The sequence below is a fragment of the Dermacentor albipictus genome, unplaced genomic scaffold, assembly GCF_038994185.2.
Source record: "Dermacentor albipictus isolate Rhodes 1998 colony unplaced genomic scaffold, USDA_Dalb.pri_finalv2 scaffold_28, whole genome shotgun sequence".
NCBI classification, from domain to species: Eukaryota; Metazoa; Arthropoda; class Arachnida; order Ixodida; family Ixodidae; genus Dermacentor; species Dermacentor albipictus.
Genome location: NW_027225582.1, coordinates 2,274,492 through 2,298,622, shown reverse-complemented (window position 1 = coordinate 2,298,622; position 24,131 = coordinate 2,274,492). Strand labels below are relative to the sequence as shown.

The window sequence follows — 24,131 nt, the reverse complement described above, 5'->3', positions numbered from 1 at the left end:
CCCTCATGTTTCCGCAGTTTACGGGATTGTTTCAGCTAGAAGGATTTAAAAACTCGATCGTTCGAGTCTTTATCTGTGTAGTAACATTTATTTGCTTCCTACAAAGGTAAGGCGCAGAGATGTGAAACGCAAGGAAGGGCCGTAATTTAAGAAGGAAATAGAACAATAATGCAGCTTATCGCAGTATAGAGCTGTACGTGTAACAAAGCGTAATACCACATCAATATACAAGTGAAATATAAATACGACAATTGAACGAAAGTAGGTAGCCAAGAATGTAGGGATGTGTATTTTCTTATGTAATAATATAAAGCACTTTGGAAAAGCAATTTAGATTGGCTATAACAGCACAAGAGAAAGTTGTTTGGTTCCGTTCAATGCTTAGCTCCACACCACATGAAACAAAAGCAAGCTTCATGTAACTTGAATCGGAGATGATGAACTACCGATCCTAGCAGTTGGTATATGCACATCCTTTAGCTTTCTCAGAAACGAGCAGTATATATTAATTGATATTAAGAGCATGCAGTCTTCGTCTAACATAATAATTATTCCTTGAAGTTCACTGTATTGATTATAGTGCGAAAAGACATGATGCTGACGCAGGCGTTTTTCTTTTTTCGCGTGGTGTAACTGTATGGTGCACAACTGCCGCAGCACTTCAGTCGCTCAAAGTCAAAAGAAAATACGTAATCTTGCATGCGGAGGGCGTGCAGTAGTAGGGTGCTTACGTGCCGCTGGGGTTCTTGCTGTAGATGTCCATCCAGTCCTTGGCCGACGTGGCTAGTCGGTTGGCGACAATGGCACGCACAAACTCGAACACGCAATTTGGTGTGATGAAGCGGTAAAGTGAGTTGTTGTGGACCTCGATGCCCGTCGACATGAGTGCCTGCCATGGACGAGATAAGGACCAATGAAGGCAGCACGCACTGATTTCCTAGCGGCGGTGAATGTCCGAGCTAATGTTAATCTCTAGCGGCACAGCATCATTTCTTCTTGAAACGGTCATCATCCACCTATTTTACGTCCACTTAAGGCCGATGACCGCTCATACAGATCTCTAAGTGCACCAGCCTTGCGACAGGTGCGTCTATCGCGTGCCTGTATATTTGCGAATTTCATCACACAACCTAATCCCTCATTGGCGTTTCGATTCACCAGGCACCCACTTGGTTTCTCTTCTAGACCGCCACTTATACGCTCTGTGCGATACATGACCTGCCTAACACGGAAGCCATTGTGTCGCTGTCCGATTACTATCGATGACAATGTAATTCCATAGCTGTGTGACCCCCCAAACATGCCTCGGCGTTGTCTCTTACCGTGGAATGTTATGGCGAAAGCATGTGATAATGCTAATAAAAAATTTACTGGACTTACTGAAATATATCGCTTTCTGGCCGGTATGAAGTGGTGCCTGTCTCATAATTTGCTATTCCGGCTGTACCAGACCCTTTTCGCCGGGTATATTTGGTACAGCCTGCCAGTCCATTCAAATAGAGATCGTCATGCTTGCGTACGTTGGAATGGGCGTCGGCACAGACGCTGTGGACGTTGTTCTCACTGCAGTCCAGTCACCAGCACAGCACCCCATCGAAATTTGAACAACCTGCTGCCGGACTTAACGTTTTTGGAGAGCCATTAAATGCAAATAATTTGTCATATCGTGATGATTTGCCCCGTTGCCCCATACCTTTCAAATATGGCGCGATGGACCATGTCCGTAATACGGCTCTGTAGTCCCGGTATTTACAAGTAATTCACGATATCTACTGTGGACCTCAGACAAATCACATTTCAATATATGGCAACAGAACATGAAGAAAGAAGTGTAAAATGTAAAGCGAGGTGCAAATGTAAAATGTAACGTAAGGAGTAAAGTAAAAATGTTAAGTCAAATATAAAGTACAATGCAAAGAACTTAACATGCACCTACAAAGGAATCCTCGGATTTCCATTTCCTCTGTACACTCGTGTGGATGACAATTTTACCTCTAATGAACCTTCCTCCACCTTGCGGGCTTCGGCAAATTAATTTGCCATATTTAGTGTCCCTGTGCTCCCTTTGTGTTGGCGATTAATTCACCCTCACGCTCCAGTGTGCTATCCTCCTGGTTAGTTCACACAGTAGAGCGACCGCCCCGGAAGGGCGTTGGTCTTATGTTTGGATCCCAGACCAGGGGCGCTATGCAGGATGCGCCGATTTTGGCGAAACTGGGCATCTTCACGACCTCTGGCGACACCCCACGATGAAAGCACGAATGGTACCGAGATACAGTTTATCATTCGACAAGCCTCCAATCTCATTGGTTTATCTAAATTCTCTCTGGGTGGTTATTATTCCTTCGGCGTTGCCTTCAAGGCGGTCGACAAACTGGGGCTGACGTGATCATACCGCCGGTGCATGGTCGTACCTTCTTTCACTTGTTTGTCATTCCACTCAGTGCATTACATGCACAAGCAAATTATAAAACAAATGCATTTCGTACAGTATTATCAGTTACTTTAACGTGGTTTAGAAGTATTTTAAAGCTTACAAGATGCACACTGAATGTTTATTGGACTAATTTGTAATTTAGTACGCTTCGCATTATACCACGAGGGAACGCTGTGGTGCCGTCATCACATCCATTCACCGGGCGAGCATGGCGGCTAAACATCGAAGAAACCCAGTGCAAACAAACTCGTACAACGAGCTTGCAGTGCCCGACGTCGTGATCAGGCTCGACGATCACCACTATTTCTTGGATAGTTCTGTTCCTCCGTGAGCAATCTTTCTGTGCACACCGTAAGACTGCCAATAGCTTCGGCGATTTTGCAGATCGCAACGCGCACCTACTGTTCACGGCGCAATGCTGAAGAAACAGCTTGTCCGGTGCTGCTTCTGCGAGTGCGCTGAGTTGACGCGACAAGGAGGTGGTGCCGACGATTGCTCTCGCTACCAACACAGTGAAGAGACATCGACAAACTGCAGATAAGTATATTTCTACTGTTTTATAATTAGCATAATTATAGTGCAGGGAATAACTCACTTTCGTAGTAACGAACTGAATGTCCAGCAGTTTAAAGAAGGCATTGAGATCCAATGAGTGTTCGTCCTTTTACATGCACGTGGGCCCGGGAAAATATGGAAAAGATGAAGGTAACCTTCACTGACTTGGTAGGGTATGGTACGAAAAACTTTATTTAGGTCCTGAGGGATCAGTCCGGGACTGATGCGGGCCGCTCCCACGTCGGTACAGAGAGGCTGAGCCCCTCTGCCGTCACACGGGGCCTCTGGACAGCCCTGAGTTGGTCCGCCAGCACTTCGTTGTGCAGCATCCGCTGCCACCACTGTTCACCTCGAGAACCATCACCGGCCAACGCCAAGCAATGCCAAAGCATGTGTTCTAAGTCGAGCAAACCCCCCACACATACTACAACAGACTGAAACCCCGCAGTTCAGAATACCTTTATTCGTGATGACCGGGCTAGGGTACGTTCGTGTCTGCAGAAGCCTTAATGTAACCACCTGTGGCCTATTGAATTTAGAATGTGGCAGGGGGAATGCCCTGCGCTCTAAGTAACACTGCTTGGTGACTTCGTTGTAGGTTAACAGTTGGTCCCTGTACTGAGATAAGAGAAATTCATGAGTGACATTAAGCCCGCAGAATCTATGGAAGAGTGTATTTAACCAGGTGAAATATCAATAGCAGGTACTAATATAAAGCATGAAACTTATACAAAAATTGCATGGGTTGAGCAGCACATTGAAGGCATTAACGAATCATGATCGCCACGTTACCGATATCATTGAAAAAGGTTTAGAATCATTGCATTCTACCGGTTATGCAATATGGGACATAAACCTGGAGGTTAACAAAGAAACTTGAGAAGTCGAGTACTGTGCAGAAAGTGAAGTAAGAAAAATTGTTGGAGATAGCATTAAGGCAGGAAGACAGTGGCGCGCAGTAAACCGTGACAACTGATATGCCAGTTGAGATTAAGAAAAAAATGGAATCGGCAGGCAGGCCATGCACGTCTTCAATCACTTGTTGCCAATTCATAACAGGTGATTACATAGGCGTGACAGAATGGATGTCAAGGAGAGAGAACTGCAGCCGAAGACAGTAGAAAATTGCGTAATGGGACAAAAATATGTTTGTAGGCATAGGATGCCATCAGCTCGTATGAGACGGGATTGTAGGGAGATGCATTTTTTTGCAGGGAACGAAAATAGGTTTGTGGTGCTGACAGTCGAGACTCATGAAGGTGCGGGGACACCTCAGCTGCTGGCATACTAATCAACATGGCAATCGGCTCTAAAAAAGACAACCCCAGTTATGAAAATTAAGGCAACGTTGTCCAGACACATTGTTTTATTATGCATACTACACTAAAGGCTTCCGCAGTTAAGGGTGCTTAGTACCAATAGTGCAACGAAAAGTTTTCTTTATAGATAATGGTTTATATGCGGTTGATTCATTCGAATAATCCACTTTTTTTGCACCAAAACATTCTGTTGCTGGAGGCACTCAACCGCCTGGTCGCAGTAGGCGAGAGCCAGGCACGTGCTCTTGAGATTGTGACAGAGGTCTAGAGGGCTGCTCCGCAACAGTATTATCGGTGCCCTCACTGCCCTCCAGTCGAGCCCCCAGAAGACACCTCTTAAATGAGCTTTGAGATTATTTTTTTGTTTATTATTCAAGAACATCGATAAAATTATTGCAGTAAACATTGTGCTGGGCATATTAGGTCACTTGTAACATGCACTTGGTGTCTCTTCAAGATAGGCAAAAACGTAAGACAACCTGTGCCACTCTTGGACCATGCAAATAAAAACACTAATGCAGCATACACGTCATTGTGCTGTTTGTTCTTTCTATGTGCAAGAATTCAGTGCATTTTGATTAGCTGCAAGTTGAATGGTCTGTGTAATTCACAATGAAAAGACAGGAAACACAGCAGGAGCTTAATGATGCTATCACCTATAGGCTGTGTATATGAATGCAACACTCCCCAATTCAAACATGCCATACCATACATGTTCGATACAGTGTATTCTTTCACAATGTCATATATTTGCATGTACTAATTTTTACACAGCTTAAGCCCTTGCATAACTCACTTGTGATGTCTCCATTTCATAGGCCAAGGAATTGCATACTTTGTCCTTTTGTGTTGTAGGAAAAGCGGCATCCTCTACAATCGGATACAACTTCAGAAGACGGGAGAGGCCCCGCCCAGATGACCAAAGCGCAGCAGCCGATTGCTTCCACGTCTAAAGAAATAGTCCCTCTCCAACGAGCGGGTATTAGTGCGTCCGCCGGCACGACGTCAGTCTAGAGTGCGTGCCCATTGGTGCAGCCTTGTGTTCACCTGCCTTAAAGTGCAGATTCCGCAGTCTCATAAGGTTGTATCCGACTATAGAATCACGTAATACCTTGCACCAGTTGCATAGACTTCTGCGACTTGATAACACACAATAATCAGGAGCAGAAATATATAGAGGCATCCAAGCAAAGCGGGCTGCCCACACTTCCACTATGAGGGGCTGTAAAAAGGCCTTGCCAAATATTCCCATGACGTCCTTGAAAAAGAGGTGGTGTTTGGCACTTCTTTACAATCAAAAACTGATTACAGTGAATGTTGTGTACCACGTCAAAAACTGAGCTTGGTTATCTGCACAGCATGTAACGGGAGGTTGTGCTTCATATAGGAAACAAACTGCTCTGTCGAGTACAATTTTGAGGCCGGTATGGCACCTATTATGTCAAAAGTGTCAATATACAAATTACACTTTTCACAGGCCATTGATTTTACCATTATTTTTGTATGACAGTTCTCTTAATCAGTGCTTGTATTACATGAGCAGGTGGGTTTGAAAGCAAAGCTTTGTTTGCAAACCTTCAGACTTCCATAATTGGGTGGCAAGGCACTAGCTTGTTGTCGAATAGCTCACACATCCTCCGTCCTGCACCAAAGAAGCCCATTGCTCTATTTGAAGTTGGATCGCTCAACAATTCGATAGCACACAAATAAGAGTAACACACACAGCAGAGCGTACTGCTATGTGTATTTCTCTTCTTTGTGTCCCGTCGAATTGTTGTGCAATTCAACTTCAAGCTTCTATGCCAATACACCCAGTCTTCAACCTCACCAATGCTCTAGTTATTAGGCCACAATGGCGCACAGCTTTGACATGTCCCAACACAAATTAGCTCTCCAAAAATCACAAGTGTTAAACTTTGCAGCACAGGTGTATGTATGCACCTGGCATATTCTTTACCACTAAGCTCACAGGAATCAAAGGGGCAAGCATTAACTAGTCTTAATGCTGCCGTTACCATCATCATCATGACACCAATGGAAAGACAGTGCCACGTTTCAGTAAAGGGAGTGCCGAAGGGAAAGGTGTGACAGCGAGGCTTACAATAAAAATAGCGGTTACAAGACATGTTCAATGCCTAAACATGCGGCATGTCGCTCATCCTACTTTGGCATTACGGCAAGCTTTTACTCGTTTGAGCATATCACGTTTTGCGTAATCATTGCTCTAATGCTGTACAAAAGGTCTATTTGCTCTGCAGTTTTTATTTTTATCATGGCGGGTTAAAGACCCACTTTTCATTGGCATCTGCACCACATTTCTCCCAATATGCAATTGTGCCTTGGTGGTTCATGACATCTTCACAGACACCGAGTTCTGCAAAGCATTGGATCTGCATTGTTCTACTGCTTAAGAATTAGAGCCTGATTATGAGACGGAAATATATTATTTATCCATCCAGAATAACGCTGCCCCTCCCCCCACAAAAAAAATATAAACTCAACCTCTGCCACATGCATCAGCAGTGAACAGAGCAAACAATCTGAAGTTTTTCTTCATGCAAGCCAGCACACTACGATTCTCAATGCATTTTCATTTTGCCACAATGCATAGGTACAACCGGCTTGGCACAACATCCACATCTCGCGCTGCAACGAATTGTGCAATGCCTCACTGTTTCATAGTGCGTCCGATACATGACGCACGACCAAAATTCAGCATTATGCATACTAAGTAACTTCATCAATGAAGAACCCCAAGTTCTTTAAGAGATTAGCATTCATAGGTTACTTCACACAATTTGGGATATCGATTTATCTAATTATACCTGATTAACCTCTTTCCCAAGAAAGTGAGCCATTTGGAAGGCACCCTGACAGCCAAGTAGAACAATCAGCAAAAAGTCAGCAACCAGCGAAAGAGCCAGTATCATAGGCAGCCGCATGTGAGATGTCAGTCACACAAAATTTAAGTCGGCTACACAGAAGTGACATATTTGGCAATATGGTGGGTCTAGACATTGGTTCAATGCTAGGGCGCAATAACGTAAAACTATTCCAAACTTTTCTATTCCAATTCTGCTATCAGCCCTCCACGATTGGTCAAAAACTTTTTTCGACCACCCCCACTTCACCTGTCTGTCACACGACGTCACGAAAACCGCGATACCTCCTCATGTGATATGATGTGTATACACACTGATTATGCATGATTTGACAGAAAAAAGAAAAACAGTTATTTCTGATTCGCCCCTTTTCGCCATTAGCCCTCGGCTATTGGTAAAAAGTCTTCGGGCTGCACCCACTTCACCTGCCTGTCACGCGATGTTACAAAACCGCAAGAACTCACCGCGTCAAAGTGACGTGTACGCGATAAAGATATATTAATATGCCGAACAAAACTGAATTTTCTTCCGAATAGCCGCAGGCTGCCCCGTTCCGAAAAGAATAAAAGATGGCTGCCGCCGATCGCTCAGACGCTGGCTACTCGCACCTGTGGGGGAGCATGGGTGTATTTGCCCATAATAAAACTTCTTGCGTGGCCGTGTAACGTTTTCGAGCACTTTCGGCACGTTTAACCCCTCATTCTGCCAACTCTTCTTTGCTGAGGGTCCGTTTGAGCGTCATTCTTGAGCTTCCGTTGCATGCCGCCGCGATTTTGGACCAGCCACTGCAAGCTAAGTAAGGGAAAGCCGACCAATCGTAGACGCCGGCACCACCCTCTTTATCCGGTTATCGACTTTCGGTGCAGTGGCTCGGCCCCATCGAATCCCTCTCCACTTGAGCGTTCTCCTCGCTTCTTGTCAGCCAATTAGATGCGACAAGCCGCTCAGTGTAGGCAATGTTATTCGTTTTTCAAGCAAACAAAAGTGACCTCCTATGAACGAGGAGAGCGTTTGATTGGTCTGTTCAGACAACCTTGCGGGTGAGCGCCCGATGCTTGCGTTGGTGCTTACGCAAATTTTACGACAGGAGATTGGAATAGAAACATATTGGAATAGTTTTATGTTATAGGGCCCCTAAATCACAGTAACGCTGACATTGAAGGCGCCTTAATTCCTACGTACATTCTGTCGACACACCCGACAACGTTCGTAATGTTCCTGCGAAGTAGGAAGCATTCTTTTATATAAGCCTGCTCAGCCGCAGTGTTCGGGAAAGCTAGCCACCGCTTACGCACTGCCGCATCGAGACGCACGTCAGACACATCTCTGATAGAGCGGCTAACAGCAGTTTTATGACGTCCAATGTAACGCTCGGCGCCGACGCTTCCCTGAAAACTCCCAGTACCGTGGAAACGGAGGGCGCAGAGGACTTGCTCTACGGCGGTGAGCGAATGAAGCCCACCACATTGTCTCCGACAGGCGAAAATGACGCTGAAATTCCACGTCGGTCATGTAGGTGAACGGGTCCAGACGGTCATACTGACGCTTGCTGCCGCTGGATGCAATGACACAGGCTGCTGCTGCCGCCCCCATTTCCCGAGTTGAACTCGGAGGGGATTTCGCGATGTACGAGTTTAGCACGAGTTCGCCTGTCAATCAAAACCAGAGGTCACTCGCCACGCGAGCCATGTAACTTTTGTGCGCGCACCCACCACGGTTCGGCCACGCCCAACTTATCTTTCGGTAACAGCGACGCTGTGTCGAGCTGAGAGGCATCAATCTTGACCGCCGACATAAAATACTCACAACGCACTGCCATCGGTGATGTACTGAGCACCACTATCAAAAACGAAGCGTTGACTGTCGCTGGCTTATGCATATATCTTCTCGGGCTTAGATGGCCCCACAACACGGTTTCATTGCCTGGACTGTGGTGACGTAGCGCACAGTAAATAATTATCGGCACGTCACTGTAGCTGCTTGCACGGCGTCGGTGCGCCGAGGGCGACGACGATGCTGAGGAGTGCGTATCGCAGCAGTTGTTTGAGATGGCTGCTCTGTCATCGGTGATGTATCGGTGCCACAGCGTCGTAAACACGATCAGCGTCCGAGAATCGCTCGCTCTACTAGACTCAGTACAATGACATTTCTTCATCACAAGCACTGCGCACTCAACAGTTCCCACACCTTTCTCCGATCGAAGTCTCATTTGATAACTGCACACAAGAGCCTTCACCTGCCAAAATGCGATTGCTGCGGTGTTGTTACGATATTCATCTGCAATCGCCGCTGGCTCCAGCAGAGGTAATCCGGAAGCACCTTGGACTGCACAACACACTCAAATACTGCGTACATCCGCTCAGCGGCACCTTCACTGGGCAAGCGATGACAAGCGACGAATTGTGTCGTTGGAAAGCACGCACCTCTTCGCAATGTATCGCAGAGGCTTCGCGCACAAAGTTAACTGGTACGTTTTCACTGAACTGCGTCACTACGGACCATAAAATAACGTACCGCCATTGTGCATCGACAGCCGTTGCTGCCGTATCTGATCTGATCTGACCGTATCTGATTGTGTCGTTCTTAGTTGATAAAACGGGGGCCTTAATAGCCTGGTGAAGCGCCTGCGATGAACAGGCGTATCGATTCGCTGCGTTTCTATTCCCCTAATCGAGAATGAGTGGTCATGACCCCCCATGGGTCATGGTCATGACTGACTTTATTGAGAATAGCACTGCAGCGCCCCTAGGCGACTTCTCACCGTATGAACTCCCTCGTGCGTGCGACACCCTTCAATGTATCCGCTTCCAAGCTTTCGCTTGACTGTCGCCACTCGCGGCAAGAAGTGTAAAATTTAATATTTTGCTCAATCTCCGTTTGTCCTAAGAAATTTCTAGCATTCAAAACGAAAAGCACATACATAAAGAAATAAAAATGTTCGTTCTTTTATTTGTTGTACTCCAACGCATTCGTCTGAATGAAAGTGTAGGTGCAAGAATGCGCCGCATGTACCCTGTTCGCATTCGATGGAGGAAAGAAAGATAGTGCCCGAAAGAGGAGGCACGCCCTTGACGCGCCCGGGAAAGGCGTGGCAAGCAGCTCACGGCAAGTGTGTAGACAGACAGCGGGACAGTCGCGGTACTGCTAAGTTGCGATAATCCATTGATAGGAATACGCGGCGCTGGCGCGTTTCGTTGTGCAGCCTTCTGCACTTGAAACGTGGAAGTAGCGTGCCGCGCAGGGTGCGCTCATGTTGTCACACGCGGCTTTTTATTAACATATTTTTTTTGCCTGTAGCATTTGCGCGTTCCGCGCTATCTCTGTTCACTGACTGCCGTCGAGCAAACTTGCGCAAAACTCGGGTGAACGAGAAACTCGGCGCACCCCTGGACGAAATTTTCCTCTACTGGGATGCTTTCCTCCTGAGAAACCCGTGTTTGTTTCCATTGTAGCTTTGTGCTACATTCGGGTAGATGACAACTTTCCCCTTTCATAATATTTCCTGGCTCTTGTGGCCTTCCACAGAAATAATTTCCCCTATTCAGCATCCCTGTGCTTCGATTTGTCGATTAAATCGTGCTGCGATCTGCCAGCCACCTGGTTAACACAGATGGTAGAGCGACTGCCCCAGAAAATGGCTGGTGTTGTATTCGAATACCGATCCAGGAGAAATTTTTCCTCAACTGCGAACGTTTCTTTCTGAGAAATCCTTCTGGACTCAGTTTGTTCGTTTCGAGCTACATTCGGAGGTGGATGACACTTCGTGAACATCATTGTAGAAACCACTTAGCATTTTATGTCGCAGCTAATTATTCAATAATAAAGTAAGTGATGGAAATATGCCATTCCCATTTCAAAATTAATTTCTGGCAAGGAATCAATCTGGCAGCAAAACTATTTCTTAATGTTAAATCACAGCCTGAGTTCGCCCGCTAATTAGTTCGCAAGAGCTTCCTGGTATTGTGTGGTCGTACTCGCTAATTATATCGTCACTATTACAATTGAAAGGTGCCTGTTCTTCTGAAATAACTGGAAGTGGTACTTCGTTATTGTTAAACAAACGTAAACGTTTACCTACTTGTCACAACTTCTTGGGACTCTACACCGCATGAAACATGGAGCACTCACCCCATTTGTTGTTCCAGGTCGCCCTTTTGGTTTCTTCCCCGACTGCCTCAAGTACTCTGAACTACTCAAAAGCCAACCTGTCAACACATGGTCGGTACAATCGGCCCCCACGCCGTTGCTGGACAAGCCGCAGTCAACACACGGATCCGAATAATGGCCGCCGCCATCGCTACTTCACCTGCTACGTGGCTTCGGCTGGCTACACGCGTAGGCTCCTGTCACCTCGGTTGTCAAGAAGGGATGGGTGCCATATATAAGCCTTCCACAGAGCACGGCGCTTGGGCTCGACACCGCATCAAACATAGAGCACTCACCCCATTTGTTGTTCCACGTTGGTCATCTCAATGATCGTACTTGTCTAAAGACCAGTAATCGCGCTGTCTTTTTCCGGTGTCGCGCCCCGACGAATTGACGTATACCTTTAAGCGTTATATGTGCAACCTCGTCAGATGTAATGACAGACTAATAATACTTCTGTCCATTGATTTCGGAGCAAATTCCGCACCGCAAACACTTAAGGCTGTCCTAGAAACTGTTAAACGTATTGAAACCGGTCAAAATGAAATACGCGATGAAATGAAAGCTTTAAAACTGGTAGGTTTCTGTCGACGTTTATTTGAAGCTACTGTCCACAAGAATTCGCGGTGTCGAAGTTAACCTTGTTTCCTTTGAAACTGCCACACCAGCGTCCGCGTCGGAAACATTTGAGTATCATCTCAGCCTCTCTAGCCAGCTCAAAACTATTCACTCTCGTTGTGACGACGCTGAAAACCGACTTCGCCGGTCTAATCTTGTGTTTTTTGGCATTCCGGATGCCTCATCTGAGACTCGGTCATCCTCTGCAACCAAGATTATTAACTTGTGTTCCAGAGACCTCGGCACCACTATCAAACCAAACGAAATTGAACGTGCTCATCATCTCGCTCGTTTCACTTCAGATAAATGCAGACCAGTAATAGTAAAATTTGGCTTCAAGGATAAGCGGCTTGTAATAAGAAATGGTTTCAAGTTAAAAGGCACTCAATTTGCAGCTCGTGATGAGTATGGTTTTGGGACACGCGTTGCGAGGAAGCATCTTCTCCCTCACACGAAAGCTAGTAATCTGCCTTGAAAATTGAATGCTGACCGAATGAAAATGAATAACAGCGTGTTCAGGTATGACGCCGTCTCTGGCTCCATTGGGCAATCTCTCCGATAGCTAGCATACAAATATGTTCCACGCTCAAATGCTTCTAGTTCCAAGCCTCAGTGGGATAACAGCCAACCAACAGCAACCTTATTATTCTCATGCACTGTTGTTTGAAGCGTGCTTCCCAAAGTCACTGATCTGTGCTCATACCTAGAAAACAACTATAGTAATATTTTAGCACTAACAGAAACATGTCAAGTCAAGTCAAGTCAAGTCAATTTATTTCAGCATTTCTTTTGTACAAAAAGAAGAATGCTAGGACAAGCACAAAAAGCTCCTAAGCTGCAGCTTGACTGGGTGCTTGCCCCATCACTTGGCTTATCGCTTAACCCTGATATTATTGACGCTGAAATTCTGCCGTACTGTTGAGTTTACACTATATACCGGAACGACAGAATCGCCAAAAGGGGAGGAGGAGTGTTGTTCGCAACAAAATCGCATTTTACGTCCTTTCTATCACATATTACTACCCCTTTTGATATATTGTGGATTTCATTACCTCTACATTCGGTAAATTCAATCTTCGGTGTATGCTACAGGCCACCAGACAGCCCGGACACATTCATTTACGGTTCGTATGACAACATAGCTTTAGGGAAAACAGGAGGAAGTATATGTCGCCTTGAGGAAGACAAGCCCACTTGTTGAAACGTTGGCTTCTGCTTTCACCTTGTTCTCACTTTGCTGAACATAGCCTTAGTAAAGAATAAGTTCCCGAATGCACACATTTCTTACCTGGAGACTAACTTCCCGGGCATAGACTGGCAACATATCACCAGTAAATCGCATAACTCTAAGAAATTCATTGAATTCATTCTTGATTTTTGTCTTGTTCAGCTAATAAACCAACCAACTATGAATGATAATACTTTGGATCCTATTCTAACTACCACTCGCAAAACTGCAAACACCATTACGCGCAATCAAGGGTTCAGTGATCACAAGCCTAACCAATTAACGGTGAATGTATCTTCTCATTCGCGTCATGTGACACCTAAGAATATTTTGATTTATAAGACAGCCAATTTCTACTCCACATAGCGATAATTTTAGCGCTTTTCTATTCAATTCCTCACTAATTTCTCGCAAAGGAGAATGAATGAAAACTGGGTCCTATACAGGGGCAAAGTACTAGAATTAATGCGTACTTACATACCCAAGATATCCTTCCGTCATAGTTAGTTGAAACCTTGGTTTCACAGGACCTTCCGTAATTTAGGGAATAAAAATAAGCGCCTTTTCAGAGCAGCAAAAGCTTTCGGAAGGCCAGCTGCTTGGGTAAAACATACGATTGCCGAAAAGGCCTACCGTAGTGCCGTGCGAAAGGCAAAAAAAAATTCACATGATATGCAATTACCGCTTCAAAATTACCCCAGTAACTTATGGAAACCTATCTCCCCGTATGCTACTACATGTAGTATATCACTGCAAGACGATTCCGGCATCCCTGTCTGTCGAGAGAACTGTGCAGATGGTTTTACGATCAATTTTCCGCTATGTTTACCCAGCAGTATCATTCCAAAGTGCCTTCACCAACAGAGGTAAATTACCGGCTTATGGAGCCAATCTACATAAACCCTGATAGTATTTCCAGATTAATTAGTACTTTTGAGGCATCCAAGTCTGCTGGTGTAGACTTAAATATTTTCAAGAACACCATCATTCGTTCTAGTACTATTCTTTGCCGCATCTTTGAACGATCATTATTGTCATTCGAGGTGGCATATGATAGGAAGCTGGGTAAAGTCATTCCTGCATGTAAATCTGGTAACAAAAGTTCTACCACCCTATATCTCTAACACTGTCTCTGGAAAAATTCTTCAATACGTAATTGCATCTAACATAACGCAACACTTAGGGGAAAAAATGGTTTCATGACCCCATCGCTCTTCAACAAGACATTGGTCAAATCTCCCATTGATGTTCCTCATGGCAAATTACCTTAAATACATATAAATGGAAGTTGATTGCTTTTATTCGTAAACGTATAAGTTCTTCATTTTACTACACACTTAATAGCCGTTCTCTTTCAAGCACATTTCATTTCACCAAATCTTTCATAGTTAACTCAAGTGAACTCAATTCCAGCAAAAGCCTCACGTACACTCGGCAATCTGAAGCGTACCTTTACAATGCTCCTCAAACTACTCGCAAACTAGCATATCAAACACTTGTTCGCCCTCAACGTGAATATTCTGCGCCCATTTGGTCTCCTTACCAAACTTATCTAATCAATGACCGTGCAACTATTCAGAGCGGAGCCACTCGATTCATGGTTAGGGATTATAACATACTCTCTAGTGTAGCAAACATCAAGATAGCACTAACACTCCAGCTTTTAGAAAAACGTTGATTTATTTCCTCTACTTTGATTATTGTCTAAATAATTCGCAGTGAACATTCGTTTTCTTTAAATTTAACTCGCCCATTCCGTTCTTAAACACGTCTACATAACGAACATAGCTTTCAACTTCTCTTTGGCGAAACTAACGCATTTAATTCATCTTTCCTGCCACAGGCTAATAAATATTGGAATGTTCTTCCTGACACAATATCTAATATTGTTAATCCTGTGACTTTTAGACAAGCGTTAAGTGCACATTTGAAATGTTGACTTTGAATTTATGTGCGAATACGTCAGGCGAACGTGTTTTAAATAGAATTACCTGTAGATGCACAAATTTCTTACTCCAGCCTGAACTGTATAAACTGGACACGACCCTTTTCGCATATTATTGCATAGCTTCCATTTCCATAATGGTAAATTTCTGTACAAGTTTCCTTGCTCCTTTTGATTGTATAGCCTTATTGTAACCTTCCTCACGCAATACTATACTTCGGAGCCTTTGAGGACCTTAAATAAATAAATAAATAAATAAATAAATAAATAATTTAATTAATAATCACAGTCTTAAATAACACTACGCGTAGGAATAGCCCGTCTAGCTTAGCCGAAACGGTTGCCATTCTTCATTGGCAATCGCTGTCGACCGGGAGCACCCCTCATGACTGCAGAGTAGCCAAAGGCGTTCCCATTTTCAAATCCTGTGATCGGTTGTCTCCAATAAACTGTCGACCTATTTTTCTGAAAAGCACAATTTTAAATATTTGCAACGTGTAATTCATTCCAAAGTCATTAACTTCTTTAAAGAAGATAACACCATTTTCCAGTACCAGTGTTGTTTTTGCAGGACTGATCTTGCGACATTCAGCCAGCTGGATTCATTAACGAACTGCATTTATCCCTTGACGCTGGATTTCCAGGTTGGCATAGCTTTTCTAGATTTTTCCATCCGGTAGCCTACCAGAGTCAAATTTTACATCAACTGAACATAACTTTGGCTCGTAGGCTATTGCTTGGGTTGCGCCGGTGCCACATGGGCGATGTTAATGCCAACAAACGGGAAAGTCCTGAGAGAGAGAGAGAAGAATACAGGAAGGCAGGGATGTTAACCAGTCAATAGTCTGGTTGGCTACCCTACACTGGGGGAAGGGAGAAGGGGAAGAGAAAGAAGGGAGATAGAAGGTGTAGGTACGTGTACGGACAGCACTTCAGTTAAAGTCGCTCGAGCAAACCAGAAGTTCTGAGAAAACACAAAAGTGCCTTCACTGCCTTCTGAGCCGATGATCGGTCGGGACGGTGCTCTAATATTGTCTGTTCACTCAGAGGACGATCGTCTAGTTTCCTCAATGTGTCGGACAAATACTGTCTTTGTGGCTGAAATTGAGGACAATGGCACAATATGTGGTCAATGTTCTCGCATGCGCAAACATCACATGCAGGACTATCAGCCATTCCAATTAGTGTTGAGTAGGCATTCGTGAAGGCCACTCCAAGCCATAACCGACACAGAAGAGACGCTTCACGGCGGTGCACACCGGCTGGAGGTCTGAGTTGAAGTGATGGGTTTAGTCGGTGCAGTCTTGTGCGCCTTGTATGTACGGTATTCCACTCTGCTAAGGAGGTAGTGCTTGCCAGAATGCCAAGTTGTCTCGCAGCGTCGGTCCTTCAGATCGGGGAAAGTCCTGAAGTTCCTTAATGTCATTAAGGCGCAGTCGCCGCTATAGAAGCATGTTTAAAATAGACAAAATTCTTGGATATTTACCTGCCAAAACCACGATCTGGTTCTAGCCATGTTGTAGTAGGGGGCTTAGGAATAATTTTGACCATCTGGGGTTCTTTAATGTGCACCCTATGCGCCACACACGGACCTTTTTGCATTTCACCCCCTAAAAGATGGGGCCCAGCGGCCGCAATTTCATTCCGCACCCTCGATCTTAGCAGGGCAACGCCATGGGCACAACGGCACCACGGCAGGTTACGTGCAAATTTCATGACGATCAATCTCGCGCTGCAGTAAAACAGCGTATTTTGCTTGCTCCACCAATAGTAGTAGGACCAATGAAATTAGTTAGGGAGCAAGCGTTTAAGAAACGCTGCGAAAAATATAAGGAATGCTTAATGAATGCTGTTTTCGCACCCAGCCTTAAGCTGTTTGAAGGCGGAGCAAGCAAATTGCCCATTGTATAGCCGAACCACTAAACTTGGAAAAATCGCGTCCTCAGTTTAAAAGCTTCCAAGCAGTGATTATTGAGACGCATGAGGACGATATACGCCAGTTTATGGCGGCATATGTGCTTCTTCCAGCCAGCGATTGTCAGGATATTCGCAGGCTTCAGCATGAGGCCAACAACGCAAGGAATCGCCCCTGAGCTGCCGAACAGCTTCTGCTGGCTAACGTATTCACAATTAGTGCGGTTGCCGTGCATTCATTTGGTACTGTGCCCCAAGAGCGATGGCAGTTTCCGCGGAACTCGCATTCCTTTGAGGAGATATTGCCTCAAGGGGGCGAAGTCAAGTTTTAAGTTTTTCCTCGTGAGCCAGGCCACGTACGTTGAGGATGCCCGCCACGGCAATTGGCAGCGACAAGCCACTCCCATGACAGGCGCAATTTCTGTTGAGATATAGTGTTAGGATTGCGCTGTAGCGGATTTTCTTGACAGCAGATCAAACAATCGGTGCATTTTTTGGTGTGGGACACTCCACAACCAAAATGATATACAAATCTGTGCTGATCACCTTTATAACCTAGCACAGGAACGGCTGACGATGGCGAAATGCTGAAATGGGCACTCTGATGGCAACTGCCGAAGTGGGCACTCTAATTTCTGAATTCTTCGTCATTACCGGATTTCAGCAAGGTGCTGGGGCTTTAAATGGCTGCCACTACCTGTTGTGACCTAATAATGTAGCATGCCAGTGATTATCGCAACTACAAAGGATGTGGTGGGTAAGATTGCTGTATCCACGTTGCCGTTGTTGTAAATTGCGATCTCTAGAATTGAACATGTTCACTTATCTGTTTTTGTAATGCAAACTTAACTGTTTGAGGGGTGTAAATTCCTCATTCCATATTTAAGCTCATGATTAGCTTGCATAGCACTGCCATAGCACGCATTATTCAAGTTTTTGTTTAAGATAAGCCAATAATCAACAAACATGCACAAGATATACTTAAGACAAATGGGCATGCTCTCAATGGTTGTCCGTATTTTTGTTCAAGACAGCCCAATTACACGAGCTTCTGGTAGCATTAACATTTCTCTTGTTTCTTTTGTAAGTATTATGGCCTTTTCTTTGTGAAGACCACGATCTGATTATGAGGCACGCGGTAGTGAGGGATTCCGGAAATTCGAACCACCTGGAGTTCTTTAGCGTGCACTTAAATAAAAGTCCACAGATATGTTCGTATTTCGCTCCAATCGAAATGTGGCCGCCGTGGCCGGGATTTGATCCGGCGACCTTGTGCTGAGCAGCCCAACACCATAGCCACCATAACCGCGGCGGGTCTCTCTTGCAAGTATAACATCGTACTAGTGGCATTGGCGGACCACTACTATCACTACCGCTACGTAAACATTGGGTCACCAGGGTGGTACCATGACTCCTACGTTTACAACCACTCCAGCGTATGCATACTTCTCGAAATTGAGTATCGTCAGAATGTAGGGACGTTGGGATGGGAGTGCGCATTTGATAGCCAAGTTGTGAGAAGGCACTAAGCCACGAATAAGCTGAAGTTATAATAATATAAAACAAAACATTTCCACATTGGAGGCACTTCGAAAAGTTGCTTGCCTAGCCTTTTTGCACGTATATATTTATGTTAATTTGCCCGATTGTGTTAAGCCAGCCGCCAGAACAAAAACAAGGTGATTCCAAGGACATTTCATAGTTCCTATATTTACAGAAAGTGAATGATGTAGGCACAGTTTCTTCCCCAGAAATGTTGCTGATTTGAATTTGCTGCCACTTAAAGTGTGTGATTCAGGGAATTTCATCATGGAAATAGAAACACGTTTGTTGTAGTTCTTTCCACTGTGCAATATTTACTTATTTTTTGGTGTTTTTGCACTGCTGCTTGTTATGCTTGACTTGCTTGCCAATGTTAATGAATTTGTTTAAAGGGAGTGTACCTTACTTATCTTTAATGTTTTCACGATGCAGAATTAATACGCAACATGTTTGGAATAATATGCCCTATTAGGGTGTTTTGTTGGCATGTTGATAAACAAACCTGCTCTTCTGTGGTAACTAGCCATTTCTGCTTGGGCCAGAGCTATGGCTCACTCTGTTTGTATATAAATAAAATAAATAATGGAACTCAGCCTATCACTGTGGTCCCATTCGAAGGATATTAAATTTTAAGGTATTAACAAGTTAATGTCATTTTCTGTACCCCTGTGGCACAGACAATAAAGACGCTGGTTCATTTCGACAACAGTTCGTGTATGCAAACATTTTCAACACGTTGTGCGCTCACGTATAATCTGGTGTTCCTCAGTGCAGTGTACTAGGTAATGTATTTTTAAAATATTTGCAAATGATTAGCCGACAAGTCGACATGTATTTCTTCTAAAATTAAAATTTTTGCTGTAGACTACGTAGTTTCTCGGAGTATCTACACTGACGTGGACCCCAAGGTTCTGCAAACTGATTTAGGCACCATCAATTCATAGTATTCACCCTGGTTAATGCAAATTCACCTCTCTAAAACAAAAGGTATGTCATTTTCTTATCAGTTATCATTAATTTCTTGCTGGTCTAATTTAGATGGTAGTCCCGTCGAACATACCACCACTTAAAAAATATTGGAATTCATTTAAACCGCTACTTACCAAGAAAGCACCACATTAATTTTGCCTTCAGCTAACCGCTCACTCGACATGCTGAGGTGAACCTAAATTAGACACTTATGCACTCGAGTAAACTCACATACTTTAGACCTATTCGCCGCACCATTAAACGTGCTTTTGCTATTTATGATCCTGACCAATTATACTTATTCAATGACATCGAATGACTTCAAAATCGTGCTTGCCGTTTCACATTTTCAGATCAATCGTGGTACTTCTCACGTAACATATTCAAAACAAAGCGCCGAGTTGGAACTTTTACCCAACAGCCGTAAATTCGCATGCGTTTCACTTTAATAAATTATACCACCACATATTTCTGCGCGATGCCTTTCCAATCCACCCTCAACTACCTTTCATCGCCCTGCTCCTTCATGTAAAGTCAAACGAATCACTTGTGGCGCACCGTTTGCCCCGTTCATTCCCCCTTCAAACCCCAACTGTGTGGAATAATCGACCACAGCGCATTGAAACTGAATGTGACCCTACTAAATATAACGAACTATTTCGCAGTCGTGCCATCTGGCACTGCAGTTTAGTCCATGTTGTACATATATATTTTGGTGGTACTTGCGTGCGTATTTATGTTGGTATATCGCTCTCGTCAGAAAAATGTATTCTATGTTTATATAAAATAATATGTTATCATATACTTTCTTTTAGTTTGCTATAGCACCTATATCTGGAATCATGTTGCTTTCTTTGATTTCTTTGGTACCTCTTCTGAACTATTTCTTCAGTGTATGTCCCTCCTTGCGTAGTACCCTCGACTAAGGGGCTTTAGGTGTATTCTCAATAAAAACAACACTTGTTAAGGAAGGAATTCTGACAACTGACTGTTGTGTCATGCGCAGCATACTCAGGAGTCTGCCGCTCCTGAGCAAAAGGACAGTATATTGTTTCTGCCAGGCGTGAAGACAATGGCCGCCTTTAGAAAACTTGAACGTGATATGGTCGCAATGAACTGCCTTAAATTATCCAGCCTCTTGTTCAGCCATGCAGAGTTAACATTCGTATGATATACTCATATTTACTGAGAAGGATAGCCAATTATGCCCAGGTATATTTACTTTCGCTTACCGGTATGTCAACTTTATATCCTCTGAAGCTTTGGCACAAAAGAAGCGCGACACTAGGATTCAATTTCCTGGTAATGTTAGTACAATTTTGCTGAATTAACCATCAATGCAATTTGCAGAAGTGTGGAAGTGGCACAAGTTGCAGCGGGACGCGCGTCGTTTATTTTGACATTTCTTTGCTTGCCGCATTCCCTCACCCACATTAGCCACTTGCAGAAACACACAATACTCACGTATTTATGCCAGATATGTATGATAACAATTAAACTGTAGGAAGATCTTGCGCCATACTCACAAGCCCATTGGAAAGGATGTAGAAGTCATCCCCTGAGGCGAGCTTTCCCGGAGTAGATGATGTTGCATGAACGTTGCCCGAAATCTTTTCATCTGCGTGCGTAACAAATTTATGTGACTGTAGTTCAAAAATTCAACAAGTACGAGGAGTTACTGGTGTTAAGGCTTGGGGGCCAAGATTGGCACCACGCCCCGTACAAGCCGAGGCTTATAAACAATGACATTCATGAAATGTCGTTGGCCAGTTGGAATCTGGTTGTAGGTTACAAATTGTCCGCCAGGGCATTCGTAAACAGGAAGCACAATAACTTTATTTTCAAATTATTTTCGTATTTCCTCCTCCATTTAGCTCATTTATGTACTGTTACTGTTGTTTTCTGGTTTTACAGTATGGGTGAAAATGCAGGGGGAAAATGCAGAGAGAGGGTAAATACATATGTATAAATTAAGAAATAAGATTTCAACAAGAAAAGGTAAAAACACAGGTTGAAACAATATATAAAAAATGGGCAAGAATGTTTTCTTAGCTTTCCTTGACCCACTTCAGCACAATTGCCCTGAAACAGCAATCGCGGCACATTCATTCGTTATTGTTCTTCTAGGAAAGAAATTTCGTCTCCATCAGTTCGCACTGTTGGCAATCCCTGCTAGCGCAATCGTGTCTCTATCAAGCTGTTATAGGTTTGTCGAACAATGTACAGTAGGCCAGTAATGTTGAAAGGTACTTGTAGAGCTAAAATCAAAACATCGCACGGGTATTTCGCTGGCAATTCGCGAGCTTCGGTATATTAAGACGAAGCATTTCTGCGACGAGAGTCCAAACGCGACTACAGAGATAAGATAAAAAATTTCGCTCATGGTTCTTCTTTTTCTTATTTCCGCTTACCGCTACTCGTTAAGGTACCACACTATGCTAACATATTCCAGCTTCGTATTTGCACGCATGCTCATGCAATTCCATAGTGGCGAGGTAATAGGCGGGCACCTCATTAACCGGTACCTTCACTGTCACAAGAACGTTTAGCAGGACGCAAAGGCATCACCACCACTACATTATAGTGATACAGGAACTACAAATAAGAAAAATGCATAGTGCTGATAGCGGTATTCGCAAACGCTGTTAAGAAGCAATACTTGTTGAAACATTTCTTTCTTTCACACGACCCTGCTAGTTGATAAAAAGTAGCGAAATATTTCAAAGAACTGTTTGCAACAGCAAAAACATTGAGGAGAGAATACGAGTGATCATCGCAAGCCACTGTACCATAATTTTTTACTCATTTGGATTGAACGAAATGCCACAAGATATCACTAGCGCACTTCTTTCTCAAGTGGTATCTGCGCTAATAGCGCGACGCGTTCGCTGCGACGCCGCAGATGGGAAATCGCATAGGGCCGGCTCACGGCCACTGACTTCCAGCTGCAATCGATGCGTCCCGTTTGGACGAGGCAGTCCGCTTTGCGCTCCGCGACGTAGCTTGATTATGAAGGCAATGACACATTGCGCGCACTGGCTCGCGTCCACAGCCAATCACGCATCGGCGCATCGTTGCCACATTTAAGAAGCGCGAAAAGTGCTGCCACTGTTGAGCGCCCTTAGAGCGGCCGCTAGATTGCCGAACAGCGCAACCGTCGGAGCTCTGCAGTGCCAGTGGCCATTTCTCTCCAAGGCACCAAGCACGCCATTGAGAAGCGATATATTTAGCTTAATACTTTCTGTAGCGTGAGCTTCTTGTTTCTTTTTAAATGAGGATTTTGGGAGAGACATTAAGAAGAAACATTAGTTTGGGGCTGACTGCAAGATCCTTTATTAAAATACATAAACAATTTTACCAGATAATCGGTGAACCAATTTGAATGAAATTTGGTGCATTTGGCAGAGAATGTTAAGTTCCAGCAACACAAGCAAGCAGCACAAGACATCAAATTCTCTGCAGAAATTACTGAAATTCTGTAATTTTTAAAAAGCAGAAGCACCACGTTTACAAAGTCTTAACTTACACCAAAAGCAAACACCGCAATTATATAAAATGCTTGTGTTGGAGCATTTCAAGTAGGCAAATTTTATATATGAACTTACAGGTTAAGTGAAGTTATAACAGTGTTGACGAAGGTTTTCAAAAAATTCTCCTCCCAAATTATCCGTATAACTGTGAGCGCTGCATGACACACCAATTTCGCCCGCCTCAGATGCATATTAGGGGGAGTATGGAGAACTGCGATATCTCTTTTTATTGCTGAGTTACAGATTGACAGTTATAATATTCCAGTTTTTTTTTTTGATTTCGCAATATTCAACATGTTTTCTCAGGTGAGACAGACGCAGGAAACCAGACACTACTGATACAAGTGAGTAAATCCAGCACTAACCCCGCCGATGCCAATCTGAGTAGCAGAACCGCAGCAGTGCCAGGCGTAGCTTCGACAAATAAATTGTGGTATGTAAAATAATTGACAGAATAAATGAAAAACTCACTTGCTACAGTCGGTATATTTAACTGTTTCTTTAATTACAATACGCTTGAACACAAAGTGTGCAGTGGATGACGAGAAAAATATTTCTCATTTGCCATGTATTTGGATAGCACTTCCCTAGATAAAGCGTCTTATTAAGTATTATTTCCCGATCGCTATACCTGCATATTCTTCAGGGCTACGGCTGCGTCATCCAAACGGCCATTGGAGTCAGTGGCGCAAGCCTGTGCTGGAAAAAACTGCTTTGGCAAAGCTTCGTTCTTCGTCAATGAAAAGTTGGGGCCGAAACCTGACAGGGTTTACGTTGGAGGTATTTTTCACGTTTGATTTCGTCACGCATTTCTTAAGGCAGGGACTAAAATCTCTCTGAACTCCAGATTTCAATGGACTGATTTTTGTCAACCTCCTTTATGCACCAGGTGTCCCAGCTACTTTTAGTCAAGCCGTTCGGTGAAAAAAAAAATATTTAGAAAACCCAAGCAAAATACAATTTTAATAGCTAGTGTGTTTAGGCGTTAAACCTCTGACGACCGAACACCATAGGTGTTAAATTGAGCGTTCACGTGGGCGGTGCTT

At 44.0% G+C, this 24,131-nt stretch overlaps 1 protein-coding gene across 1 annotated transcript in view; it reads right to left on the bottom strand.

Moving 5' to 3' along the window:
- Positions 1-24,131, bottom strand: part of LOC139052613 (putative phospholipase B-like 2) — a 218,882-nt gene that overhangs the window by 70,225 nt on the left and 124,526 nt on the right. Inside the window, exons 6-7 of the mRNA XM_070529684.1 lie at positions 21,082-21,173; positions 732-889 (exon numbers count right to left, since the gene is read on the bottom strand). Coding sequence (XP_070385785.1) covers positions 732-889; positions 21,082-21,173 — 250 coding nt within the window. The remainder of the gene's footprint in view (positions 1-731; positions 890-21,081; positions 21,174-24,131) is intronic.